Source organism: Bacillus rossius, chromosome 3 (genome assembly GCF_032445375.1).
Source record: "Bacillus rossius redtenbacheri isolate Brsri chromosome 3, Brsri_v3, whole genome shotgun sequence".
In the NCBI taxonomy this organism is placed as follows: Eukaryota; Metazoa; Arthropoda; class Insecta; order Phasmatodea; family Bacillidae; genus Bacillus; species Bacillus rossius.
The window spans coordinates 104,153,232-104,166,127 of NC_086332.1; the positions used below are offsets into that span (position 1 = coordinate 104,153,232).

At 36.8% G+C, this 12,896-nt stretch overlaps 1 protein-coding gene across 1 annotated transcript in view; it reads left to right on the forward strand.

Annotated features, from left to right (window-relative positions):
• Positions 1 to 12,896, forward strand: part of LOC134531094 (multidrug resistance-associated protein 1-like) — a 195,567-nt gene that overhangs the window by 162,209 nt on the left and 20,462 nt on the right. The window contains exons 25-26 of the mRNA XM_063366632.1: positions 11,181 to 11,307; positions 11,994 to 12,092. Of these exons, the coding sequence (XP_063222702.1) occupies positions 11,181 to 11,307; positions 11,994 to 12,092 (226 nt within the window). The remainder of the gene's footprint in view (positions 1 to 11,180; positions 11,308 to 11,993; positions 12,093 to 12,896) is intronic.

Consider the following 12,896-nt stretch of genomic DNA (forward strand, 5'->3'; position numbering starts at 1 on the left):
CCCGAACCATCAGTCAGTATGAATAATAATTCATTGAACTAACTTTTTTGTTAGTTTCGGCGCCTGTAATTGGATTTATTATCTTCATTGAAAAATGATACCCCTCTTTACCTTGCCAAAATAAGATAGGATATTGTAACGCATCATATGATCGATGTGTTTCGGAGACACGCTGCAGTTGATCGTTCCGCCGATGTAAAACAATATCTCGATTTTTTAAATTTTCACCCACGACGAAAATAGCAACTACATCAATTGTTGGCGAATTAAATCGTCTTGCGGGTTGTCCTACTGGCGTCTTATCGGCTCTGATGAAAATTTTGTGGTTATCAGATGGCATGCGATCTAATGCAGTCTTGAATAATGCAACCAATTCGTTGTGTTGATGGAAAAATATTTGGAGTTGTTCCACAATTGGTCTTTTCACTGAATTATTGTGTGCACAACGCTGATCGACTTGTCTTGCTGAATCGCCCATAAAATAAATTTGCAAAAATTTGTAGTCACTGTTCGGCGTTAGCAATAAGGAACCTGTTCGATGATATATTTGCCCCCGAATCTTGAAAGTGGGCATAAAATTATCTCGAATAATTTTTGTTGAACCAAATGAGGACATTTGAAAGCAATTATTGTATTGCTGGATATGAGTCAAAAAAATGTTTGGAATCTGGCCCATTTCCAGAAACCAACGAATGTAGTGGGTCTGGTGGCGCTTCCAATGGCGTCAATTTGACCTGGCCACTGGCGCAACACAATCCAGGGGCTTCATTTTTGAACTTCAATGCCTTGCAATGTGAACATACAACGTTCATAGGTCCAATAGCAAGGATTTTCTGTGAATTGTAATCGACTGCCACGTTATAATTAAATGCAGCTCAATGTGGATCAAATGCAACATTTCTATTTTCTTGATATCGATTCCGTTCAACTTCATTTCGCGCTTCACGTTGCTCATCAGTTTGACTTGCTGCAATGCGAGTTGTGCGACCTATGTTTGTACGTCTACTACTTGGCATTTTTAATATCAAAATTTCAACTGAAAATTGTAAATGAACAACTTAAACTCCATAAATTTTCCGATTCAATTGAATGTGCAGTGTGCACTAAGATATGAAAACCATAATTCATTAACAATATGCAAAATCAATGTAAAATGGTTTAATTTTACCTCGTCAAAGATATCATTCCGACCAGGGAGATGGGTAATGGTTATAATTCTTTCTTAATGCCGACCATGGATTTCCATGATGAAGTCCTTGATTCCGACCGATACAACTAACTAACGCAAAGAGAACATAACGCTACGCTAGAATTATGCGATCTTTGTAAACGATATTGGCGATGTGCGATATTTCTGAACAACTGACAGACAACTGTCAAACAACCGACAGTTATTTCAAACGTGCTTAGCAAAGTGTATATAATGCTGGGGCTAAGGTCACATTAAAAAAGTTTATAATAAAGGTAGTCGTTAAGTTTTCTTAAATTTTCTAAGTTCCAGCGCAATTTTCTTAATTTTTTTAATGTTAGAACCTTCTACAAAGTATTAGAAAACATTTAAAATAAATATGAATGAAATCGGTAAAGCTGTTCTAAATTTATAGCATTACCAGGAGAAATAAGGGTTCATTTATATATATAAAGATATATTATACTATACTTATTTCGACTGCCGGTAAGGTTTATCATCACCACTACCCTGCCTGCTGGAAAATAAGTCTAATGGGGCAGACCACCAACAACACCTTTAAATTCTCAACGGTATCATGGTTTTACCATACAGATCTTCATGTGAACTAATTTAAGCAAGCTAAACATTTTATATTACTACCGCATTATTATAAGAAGGGTTTCAGTTCATCCGCCTGGTAATTCAAGGATGTCAGTAGTATGTGTTGGCCGGTCCTGTGCCAGGATACATGGTCGTAGTGCCGTAGTACCACCCACCATTTTGGTTGAAACGTCACGCGGCCATATTGGATGACCTTGACATTCACCATTAAATATGAAACCTTTACTGTAATACGATAACGTATAATACGATAACGTTTTTACCAAAAATTATATATATTAAAATAATATTAAAAAATATTTACATTACGAACTTCGAGAACATCGTTTCAAACCTAATTAGGTTACTCTCAGTAAAACATTACTAAAAATCATAGAGTTATGAAAAAATTACAAAAACTGTAAAAAATCAATTAAAAACCACTTATATTCTGAACTTTGCAGTGATCAGTTTGATCCCTGGAGATGGCACTTATATTGTACGTTCTCCATCGCCACTCCCAGCAGACTGACCCCCACTACCACTACCAAAGCATATATTATTCCCGCCTTTATTAGGTCACGACAGTCATGTTGGATTAGCATTTCGTTTGCTAGAGAGTGTTGCCGCCATATTGGGTATTATTTGATATTATTCTGCGCACTTACATAAATGATCATATCGTCACATATCACAGCAACTGCCATATTGTCGGCCATCTTGGCCGCTCTTTTGAAAATCCTTAAGTATCAGAGAAACAATTCAAAAAATTATCATAATATTTACTTATTAATACATTGATTTGTTTAATTGACTTCTTTCCTTAGTTCGATCACTAAGTGCAAAAAATGTACTTTACATTCACAAAGTAAGATATGATTTATTTAATTAAATATTATGAAATTTTCCCCAAAGCAGGTTAAAATTACCTTTTACAGCCACCCGTAAGCTGTAAATGTCTTATTTACTGCTATCTTTGAAAGCGATATTGTTACCAAACTATTTTTAAGTAATTATAAAAACTATTAACATATTTATTAGTATATATTTCATTTAATCTATTAAAGACTTTTGTTAAATCCTTTATAAGTGCAAAATATGTATTTTTAGCTTAAAAATCATTATAAACAATCAGTTTTTATATCACCTTCCGTCGGACAAATTAATTTTCTCACTACGAACAATGACTCCATATAAGACAGCTGTCCGACTGAAGACATATACTACTATTGGAGGCTGACTTCGGTGCACCTTATGACTATTACTGTACCAACTACAAGCATATAGGTCAAACATATGGGGCCTTCTTTTTTGATACTTTGCGTGCCTTTCAAAAAAATAATTACTAATCTCTCCAAAATTACAGGTTTACACACTGGCATAACCTAACACACTTAACGATTACTATAAGGTGCCTTGAAAGCATGTGTGTACTACAAAAATCTTCAAATTACAAATCCAACACTGAATAAAAACTTATGTTTAACTTTTGTATTTGAACAAAGAGTCCTATAGTAAACAAACTCAACAAGACATAATGGTTACTACAGGAGCAAACGTTCCTGAACAATAAACTCTTCAGACCTCACTAAATACTTGACTATGTACAATCTATAATCATTAACTAGGATTAGCATTAAGAAGCACTTTCATCAAAACTAAAGCACATTTGGATGAACATTAATAAAAAATGACGCCCATTTATAAAAAAACATATTTACTAAAAATGTAAGTATATTTTGATTCAATTCATCATAAAAGAAGCCTCTCTTCGTATTCTTCCGATCGTATCCCTCCAATCGTATCCCTTTAATCGTATCCCTCCAATTATACCGATTACCATCGATTGTATCTCATCATATACCACTGATATTATCCCGTCATTTTCTACTGTTCTCAAAAAAGCAGAATAAACCACTGTTCTTTTTGTCAGTGTACCCTACTAAGCATTACTAAACAGTATAACCCGACATTTCTTCAACCATTGTATCTGACTAATCTTATTCAAGCAGAGTATCCAACAAATTTTTTAAAGTCATATCCCATAGCTCATAATATATTTTGAATCTTATAATTATTTAATCACAATATTTTTAAGCAGTGCGTACATTTTATAACATGCATAGAACATGTGTTTTGGATTTTAACATTGCAATATCTGGTTTGACCTGCAAAATATATACTTATACTCTAATATAGTGTTCCCCATACTCCAAACACATTTAAAGCACCAAAAATACTATATTTTATATATGTTAAATGCTATTATTTAAGTCAATATTATTTGTACTTAAAATTTTCTCATTAAAATTTGTAACAAATATACATAATTTAAAAAATAAAAAATTATTTTTAGGTAATAAATCTTGTTCATGTCAGTTCATCAAGAGCGGAGGAGCAGAGAGGGCTTTCGAACTATTTTATATTGCATGCACAACATAAAAGGTATGCTGTTCATTAATAATTGTATGTAATTGGCTAAATTCTTGAATTTTCTGATGTTGGCTATGGTGTGGAATTGATAGAAGAAAAGATACATTCGAGAATCAGTAGGAATATTAAAACACCCAGCAAACATAAATTGAGAAGCTGGCTAAAATTTAAGCAGAATATGGGATCCACTTTTCAGAAAACCTTTTCAGAAAACCTCAAAACCTAGCTTTGCATCTAACAAAAGACAGGTCACCTCTGGTTGGCCAAAGAGCCCAGCCAATCCCAAGAGGAGATGCCACTGATTTGGTAGCAGCCCCAGCCAATCACAGAAGCCCAGCTCCGATTGGCCAAACCAAAAGGCCAACTAGACGAAAGGAAGGCTGTGATTGGCCCACAGCTGCAGCCAATCGGGAAACACTCCTCTAAGACATAGTATTAAAGGCAGATGAACTTGTAATATAGCCAAACCACTTCAGACAATGGCCGCGAAATCCTGCAATATTTTAATTATGGTCTATTTATTTGGTTCGAAGATTTATGGTATCAAAATTTACTTGAAATATTGAATTTAAACATGTATAATATTTTGAAGTCAAGGTCATCCAAATGTTCCCGTGACTTCACAATCCAAGGTGTAGGTCAGCACCACAGCACCACGACCCTAGACCCTGGCGAACTACCAGCCAATAGCCTACATACTACACAAACCTCTGTCGAAATTTGTTCGTTGCAGTGTCACTTCACTATAATATTTTTATAAGGTATAAGATATCTGACTATAATTTTCAGACACAAATTAGTGTCATTCAAATTAATATTAGCCGGTTGGATTTATAAAATATAATTCCTGTATATTAAACACTCCTGTAACTTTACCTAGAGAATTTAAATTTTGTGAGGCTTATCCTCTTTGAGAAGTAGTCGAAAAGTTATTTTTTTTTTCATTAAAGAAAAATAGTAAGATCTGATGTTGAAAAAATTTGATATTGAACAAACTACTGTTAAAATAAAGCAAAAAAATAGTCCGAAAGTATAGACCAATTAAATAAACACAGTTTTATTTATTTACTTATATTTACACTATTTCTTACATGACCACAATCTAAATATCATTCCGCAAATTAATCACACCTTCGTAAGTCAACTTTCTACTCTTCCCAACGAAGTTCGGCTCGACAGTAGCTCTCTCTACTGCTCTTCCTTTACCGCACACCACAGTCTGAAACACACTGCACTACTCGCTCGTCCACCACACACACAACACTATCCCGGATCCAACGGTCCCTGATGGCCCATCTTCGCTCACGAAGCCCGTCACTCATCGCCCGCTAACACTCACCAAGGGGTCACTCACCCGCTAAATTTCACTGACAACACAAGTCATCCGTCCCGTTTATATACTTCTCAGCCCCATCCTGGAAAAGTCTCGTGGCCACTTCATTTAGATGGAGCTATGTTAAAATGCAAAAACAAGTGTCTTCGTTCGTCCCGAACCGGTAACACATCCTTCCGGCACATTTCCTCAATCAGTCAAAATGTAACACTTTCATTCGTCCCCTCCTTCCTCCCTGGATGCATTAGATAACACCATTTAGTAGTTTAAACACTAAATATGGGCCTTCCCACGCCACTTGAAGCTTAGGGATTTCTTTCATTGCGGGTTGTGTAGCCACACATAATAGTCTTATTGAAATCTGGTACAGTTAGCTTTCAGGTAACACCCTGTCTAGGTCTAGTTGGTAGCTAAATCAATGTTTTTACAGGCCTAATTGAGTATGAGTGACATACGCTCTTCCGGATCATGTGCATAGTCAGTGGTGCTGGGTATCTATTGGCGAGGACGACCGAACTGGATGTCACTGGGTAGCCTCAACTCCTGTCAAAACACAATACTTACAGTAGTCTGTCCATTCGAGTCAGAAATATAAGCCCTATTTTTACATCAGAAATAATTGGATTTGTTGATCCCAGTCTCGTTGGTGTTCAGCCCCAACCTTGGTAAGGTGCTTCTCTAGGGTCCTGTTTAACATATTTGCATTGTCATCAGACTGAGGATGTTAGACTGTGGGCCTGGTTTTCTTAATACCCAGTAACTGACACACCTCCTGGAATATAATAAATTCAAAATTACAGCCTTGGTTGAGTGCAGCTCCATCATCACCCCAAATCATACATTTTAAACCAAGCCTCTACATCCTGATGGTAGCTTAACCAGTAGTAGCACTGAAAAAACTTGGATAGAATTTTATTTACTCTGAAATGGCTACCCTATATCCCATCATGCATTTTGTTTAGCCATTCGACACTAGGCTCGGGAGGAATAGCTTCATGGTGACAACATTTCCATTTGTACTGTGAATGCCCACTTCAATAACCCATCCACCATCCTTAAGTAACTCCAATGTGCCCAATAAGCTTTCGTAGCCCTTCGAAAAAACTGGATATCTATTGACATGATGGTCAGCCTGTATTCGTCTCTAACCAGCCTATACTGGCCCTAGGTCAGAGTCTGGTCACTGAGCCACATTTAGGCTGGCATGATCCCATCTATCCTTGCTATAAACGATAGTCATACATCGGATTTTTTCGATTCCTTCTTTCTTCTCTGTCATTTTGAAATGGTTGCAGTCTATTTTGCATGGTCGGTGAAAGAGGGCATCAGAATTGCTGTAAGTTCGGCCTTTCCTGTATTCAATTCGGCAGTTCAATCTACCTAGCTAGTTTCCCTCTGGGTTCTTGAACTATAACAGCTAATTAAATGGTTCATAATTAGTGCGTACAAGGAATTTCCTCCCATATAAATACTTATGAAAATGCAGTAGATACTTAACTATACCTTTCATTACATTTCTTTTGATATGAAATAGTTTTGTTCGGGTTTAGATAAATATTTGCTGTAGTGCCCGATGACTCGTTCAGATCCATCCTGAACTTTAGAAAGTGTACTACACAACCCACATCAGCTTGTCACATACATATATCTTATATTTTTTTGGGGATAGGCCAGTCCCTTAAGGTGTTAAAAGGCAGCCTAACTCCCAAAAGTCCACAAAATCTGTCTCTTTTCCTCTGTCAGCTAATGCAGTGGTATAGTAACAGCTGCGAACCCAGGCACAAAGTGGCTATAGTAGGTACTCCTATTAAACTCCTTACCTTAATATTTATTTTTAGGTTCTGGCAACTCCGTGATAAACTGAATCTTCTCAGCGTCTGTTCGTTCACTGTTCTGTGATATCACATGACCTAAAAATGTTACCACCTGTTTGAATCAGAAGCACCTCTTAAGATTTTCTTGAATTGGGCATGGCGAGAGCTGTTAGAAACTTCCTGGAGGTTTTGTAGATGCTCTCTCAAAGTATTTCGTACATCAATAATGTCGTCCAGATATACCAGGAATGTTTTCCACATATAGCCATGAAACACAAGTTCCATAAATTTTTCAAAAGTTGAAAGAGTATTATACATTCAACGTGGAAGCACTTTTAACTGGAACAATCCACTTCCTGTTGAGAAAGTAATATTCTCCTTGTCTATTAGATGAAGCTCCACTTGCCAGTAACCACTTTTCAAGGGAAGTGTTGAGAAACCACCTAGTTCCAAAAAGTGTGTCGAGAGAGTCATCGACATGTGGAAGGGAGTTGTTATCCTTTTTGTTGATGTCATTCAGCTTCCTAGCGAGAACACATCCTGGTTGTTTAGTAGAACAAAAGTTAATTCTTTAAAATGAATTTCTCCTGGAATCACTTTCATAAATGCTCTAGTTCAAGGCTCAGTGGTGGAATATAGCACTCATGAGTTTGAGTAGCTTAGCACTAGGTTATCCAAAGGACATTGACAACAAGCTTCTCTATTTCCTTGTTTCAAAACTCGTGTTTAAAATCGAGTCTAACAACCCTTACTGGAAGGACTTCACCAACCTTAGCAATGCTACGAGCAAATACATGTTTCGTCAAGCCTTTTGTAATATCTGGTTCAAGAATGTAGCTCAGCTCACCTCCTACAGACTCATTTTATCATAGCTTCCATTATCTTCGCATGGTTGGCTGGATTTGAAACAGTTCCATTAACGCCTTTTGCAGTAAAGGCACTTCCAGATGATTAGGTGGAAACAGTGCTACCTCCTCTCCTCTGATATATAATACTTGTCCATCCAAGTCAAGAACAAATCCATATTGATTTCTAATATTCATTTCTAAAATTACCTCATAAGTTATGTCTTCAACAAGAAAAGTCCATTGACATGTCTTTGTTGTGATCACCAATCTCCAGAAATAGCTGTCCATGAACAGATCATGTGTCCCGAGTGGCGGTCCTCAGTCTGTATGGCAGTGTTATTTTAATTGATCACTACCTATCAGGTCTGTGCCAACTATGTATGATGAGAACTCAGTATCAACAGTAAGTAGACACTGCCTACACTTGACACATTTATTTAGTAATAAGAAGTAAGGATACAGGAAAACCCTAGGTGCTATCGTTTCTCGAAGAGCTGGTATGCGCCCCTTCACACCAGCTGCTGCTCTATTCTCTGTTCCTCTTATTGATGCCAGGTTTTCTTGCATGTTGGGCAGTCCCACTGAATATGCTCTATTTCGTGGCAGGAAAAGCAATGTGGGTGACCTCCTGTCCTCTGAATCTGGGAACCTTGATTACCATTGAGCAGCTTCTTCAGAACCCAATCATCTTCGCTTTACTTGTGTTGGCATTAGTTTTCTCTTGTGCTATAGCTCTATTATCGTTCTCTTTTTCTTTATGTTGGTTTTCCTGAGTGCAATGCGTACCGATTCTATTTCTAGAGCATGAACCAAGGTATCGCAACTCTTGTTGTGGTGAGTCTAACGAAGGTTTTTCTGGACCCTTGCATCCCGTACTCCATCTATAAATGCACTAGCAGCTAGCTGCCAGAATTCTGCAAGAGCCTCTGGGTAAGCGAAATGCATGAGACTCTCAATGTCAGCTTCGAATTCCTGAAGAATTTCAGAGGATCGCTGTTGGCATGTCTTCAAAGCTGTCCTGTACACCTCACCCATATGTCGGTCTCAACATCTCAGTTAGGTGGCTTCCACTGGCACTGAATATTGCCTCTGGTCTGGAATGTTATGGTCTGCAGGAGTACGAGTGGAGAACCTCGCAGAGCCAGTACGAGTGCTATAGCTTTCTCTTTCTCTCTCCATGCATTTTCTTCTACAGCTGTTTAAACTATCGGCTGTATACTGTCTACGAAGTTTGGCCATTGAAGGTGGGTAGATTGAATTTTGTGTGGTCATTGGAAGTTCCTTCAACATTGACATCCCTAAAGACTCTTTTCCGGCATGCAGCAGCTGAATATCTTCAGATCATTCCATTGCTTTTTCTAGCTGAATTAGCTTTGCTCTTATCAGGCAAGTAGCTGTTCTTGTTGTGCCAGATGCTGATCCAAACATTGTACTTTACCTTCAAACTGAGTGCTGGTTTCTTAAATTTTCTTCTTTTCTTCTTGAGCAGCCACTAGTTCACTCCAAGTGTCTTTTTGGACTGCCACCAGCTCGTTTCGTTAATCTAATTGTGCCTCACACAATTCCTCAAAGCGCTTATTTATTTCATCAGTTTCTCGTTTCATCAATTTCTCATCTTCTTGGCTGACCTTATTTCACTCTTCATTGCATTATTTCTCTTTTCCTGGCCCCTATCCATTTTATTCATTTCCTTCTGGTTACACCCTATGTTTTTCTTCACTTTATCCTGGTTAATATGCATTGTTTCCTTTATTTCTTCCTGTTACCATAAATTTGATGCTTCATTTCATGCTGGTTACTCTTCATTCCAGCCAAGAAAGACTATATGTTCCTAAGTTCGTCGGCTTCTATCTTCCTCGTCCACATACACAATCAGTTGTCCATTATGTTCCATTAACTACACTCAAATTTATCCTACGACCTAGCATAAAATATACTTGAAACTATCAATTACTTTATTCTCGAATAGCTGAATTCTTTCATTTTTATGATTTTCTTTGCTTATTTTACTTCTTTCTTTTAATTTAAGAACTGAATCCTAAGTCAGTCGTTAGGGATATCCCACCTTCTGCCATTAAATATTAAGAGTGAGAAAAACATGTCCAGATGAATAGTCAGTTAATTAAAAAAAGATTTATTTATTAACTAAAGATTATGGTATTTCTTAAATTACAATAATCTTAATGTCCTTCCACAAATTAATTACACCTTCGTAAGTCCAAATTTTACTCTTCCTACTAGAGCTTGGTTCGACAGTAGCTCTCCCTAATGTACGTCTCTTACCGCACACTTGAGTCTCAATACAATGTTTCGCACAACTCTCTCGTCCGCCGAACATGCAACGCCGTCCCGAATGCTTCAGTCCCCGATGGTCCAATCTTCACACACGAAGCCCCTCACTCGTCTTCCGCTAATGCTAGCCAAGGAGTCACTCACACTCTTCACTTCACTGCCCTCGCAGGTTATCAGCCCCAGTTATATAGATCTCACCTTTGCCCTGGAAAGGTTTCGTAACCCCTCGAAATGTCTCGTCTTCAGAATACCCGACTTAACACTCAGAGCTACGAAAAAAAACGACACCCTAGTTATTCCCATTCATTTAGACAGGATGTGAACATGCCGAATTCTCGAAAGAATGAGAGAGTGATAAGATGCACCATTACTAATAGGATTCACGCAGAGGGATGGGCACTACTTGCATCACGTCCTTCCCGCAGGCTGGCCAGTCCCGTAGCTAGCATCCTCGTAACACTTCTTTAGTTTAAAAAAATTACTAATGTTTAAAAAACGGCAAAATTTTTGAAAATATTTATCTTTTGTTGTTATTTGATGTACGTTTTGCTTCTGAGATTAAAATACTTACAATTCAGATGTATTTTTGTAACCAAGAACACAACAATCCCCCTCATTTTTTTCTCCCAAGGTAACCTGCTTCTCACCACGGACACTATTGACATTGCTTTCTTTCCTTCTTTTTTCAGGTGGCTGACACTAAGGGTAGAAGTAGTTGGAGCTTTCGTTGTGTTCTTCGCTTCTTTGTTTGCTGTTCTCAATCGGGGAAGCACGAATGCTGGCTTAGTTGGATTATCTGTTAGCTATGCATTGCAGGTAAGACTATATATATATATAATGGTACTGTGGTTCTTGGACACACATGATATGTGGTAATTTGTTTTGTTTTTTATTCATTACTGTGTACTCATAGCTTTTAAAGTTTATCGAGTACTCTTTTAAACTAACTAATATCCGAGTTATCTGTTGATTGTTCCCTGAATCGCTACTCCAAATGAAAAGCAATCTCTTATCGGACCCTTTGATCTGGTAAGGACTTTCCTCCCCTGACAAGAGTTCCTTTTCCACGTACAAACGTTAATTATAACGCTAAATTATAAGCTAACTGACAATTGTTTGAAGTCACTCAGAGTTAGAGTTGCAACAGTTCTGTATTTTTTTTTTCTCTGCTATATGCTCCACTCCATCATCTTGGATTTACTGACACCAAGAACTCATTTAAACGAAAATAAAACAAATTTATAGTTATATAGTTATCGCACTTAACATTCAGATCACCCCAAAGCATATGGAACAACCTTAAATGATCTATAGCCATTCATCATAGTTGATGTGGTTGGTTGAGCTTAGATTTTAATTTTTTTATATTTTATTCAATTAAACAAAGTTAACACATGATAAAGTACTTAGTATATCTCTCTGAATAGAGTAAAATAGAATGTGGTGTTAAGATAGTTTGTTAATCTTGCCATTATTTCCTTTAACTCTTACATTTTTTGCAGTTCACATCTGTCCTCACCTTATTGGTGAGATCAGCATCTGATATAGAGTCAAACATAGTTGCTGTTGAGAGAATCAAGGAGTACACTAAACTAACACAAGTAAGTTGTGCTTGCTCTAAATAGTAGTAAGCTTCAAACATTTTAGCTATTAGTCTCTTACGATTGTCTGCAAATAAAGTCCCGAACACTAGGCATTCAGATATTGTTACAACACCAAAATTAGATATATTAAAAAATATTTTTTCCTTATTATTTTTTAAATGGATTAATATGTCTGTAATATTTCCTATTTTATTTATTACAAAATAATTAAACTATTGGCGAAGTAAAAATTATTTATATGAAGGATGCCACCTAGCTAAAGTGGTCTGGACTTCCAAACAGCATGCAGAGCCTCTGGAGACAACGCAACATTTGTTAACTCTTCAAGATTCCCGATTGGGATATGTTTATGAAAGTACATAGGTAGGTTTAGTAGATATGGGGACTAGATCTGAGCTCTCGGGATTAAGGAATTCGCGGCATTTATCTTCGATTACATCATTTCCCGTAGCCATCTTGAATCACATCATTTCCGGCAGCAATCTTGATTTACATCATTTCCTAGGGGCATCTTGGGTTACGTCATTTCCGGCCATTATCTACATGTTAAAGTACCTATATTGAATCCGATCATTAGAGATATGATGATAACCTTTATTTTAAATTAATAAACATTTTTTTAATTTGCAAAATGGTATAAATTAATCACTTTCCTTCCATCATGTCTTATTTCCTGTTTATAGAAACATTAATACTTGTAAAATAATATTTACAAAAAATTAAAAACATAACTTAACTTGATGGAAGTAAAGTTATTACTTTGTTAAATTTATTTAGTTAAAATGTTTATAACTTTAAAAT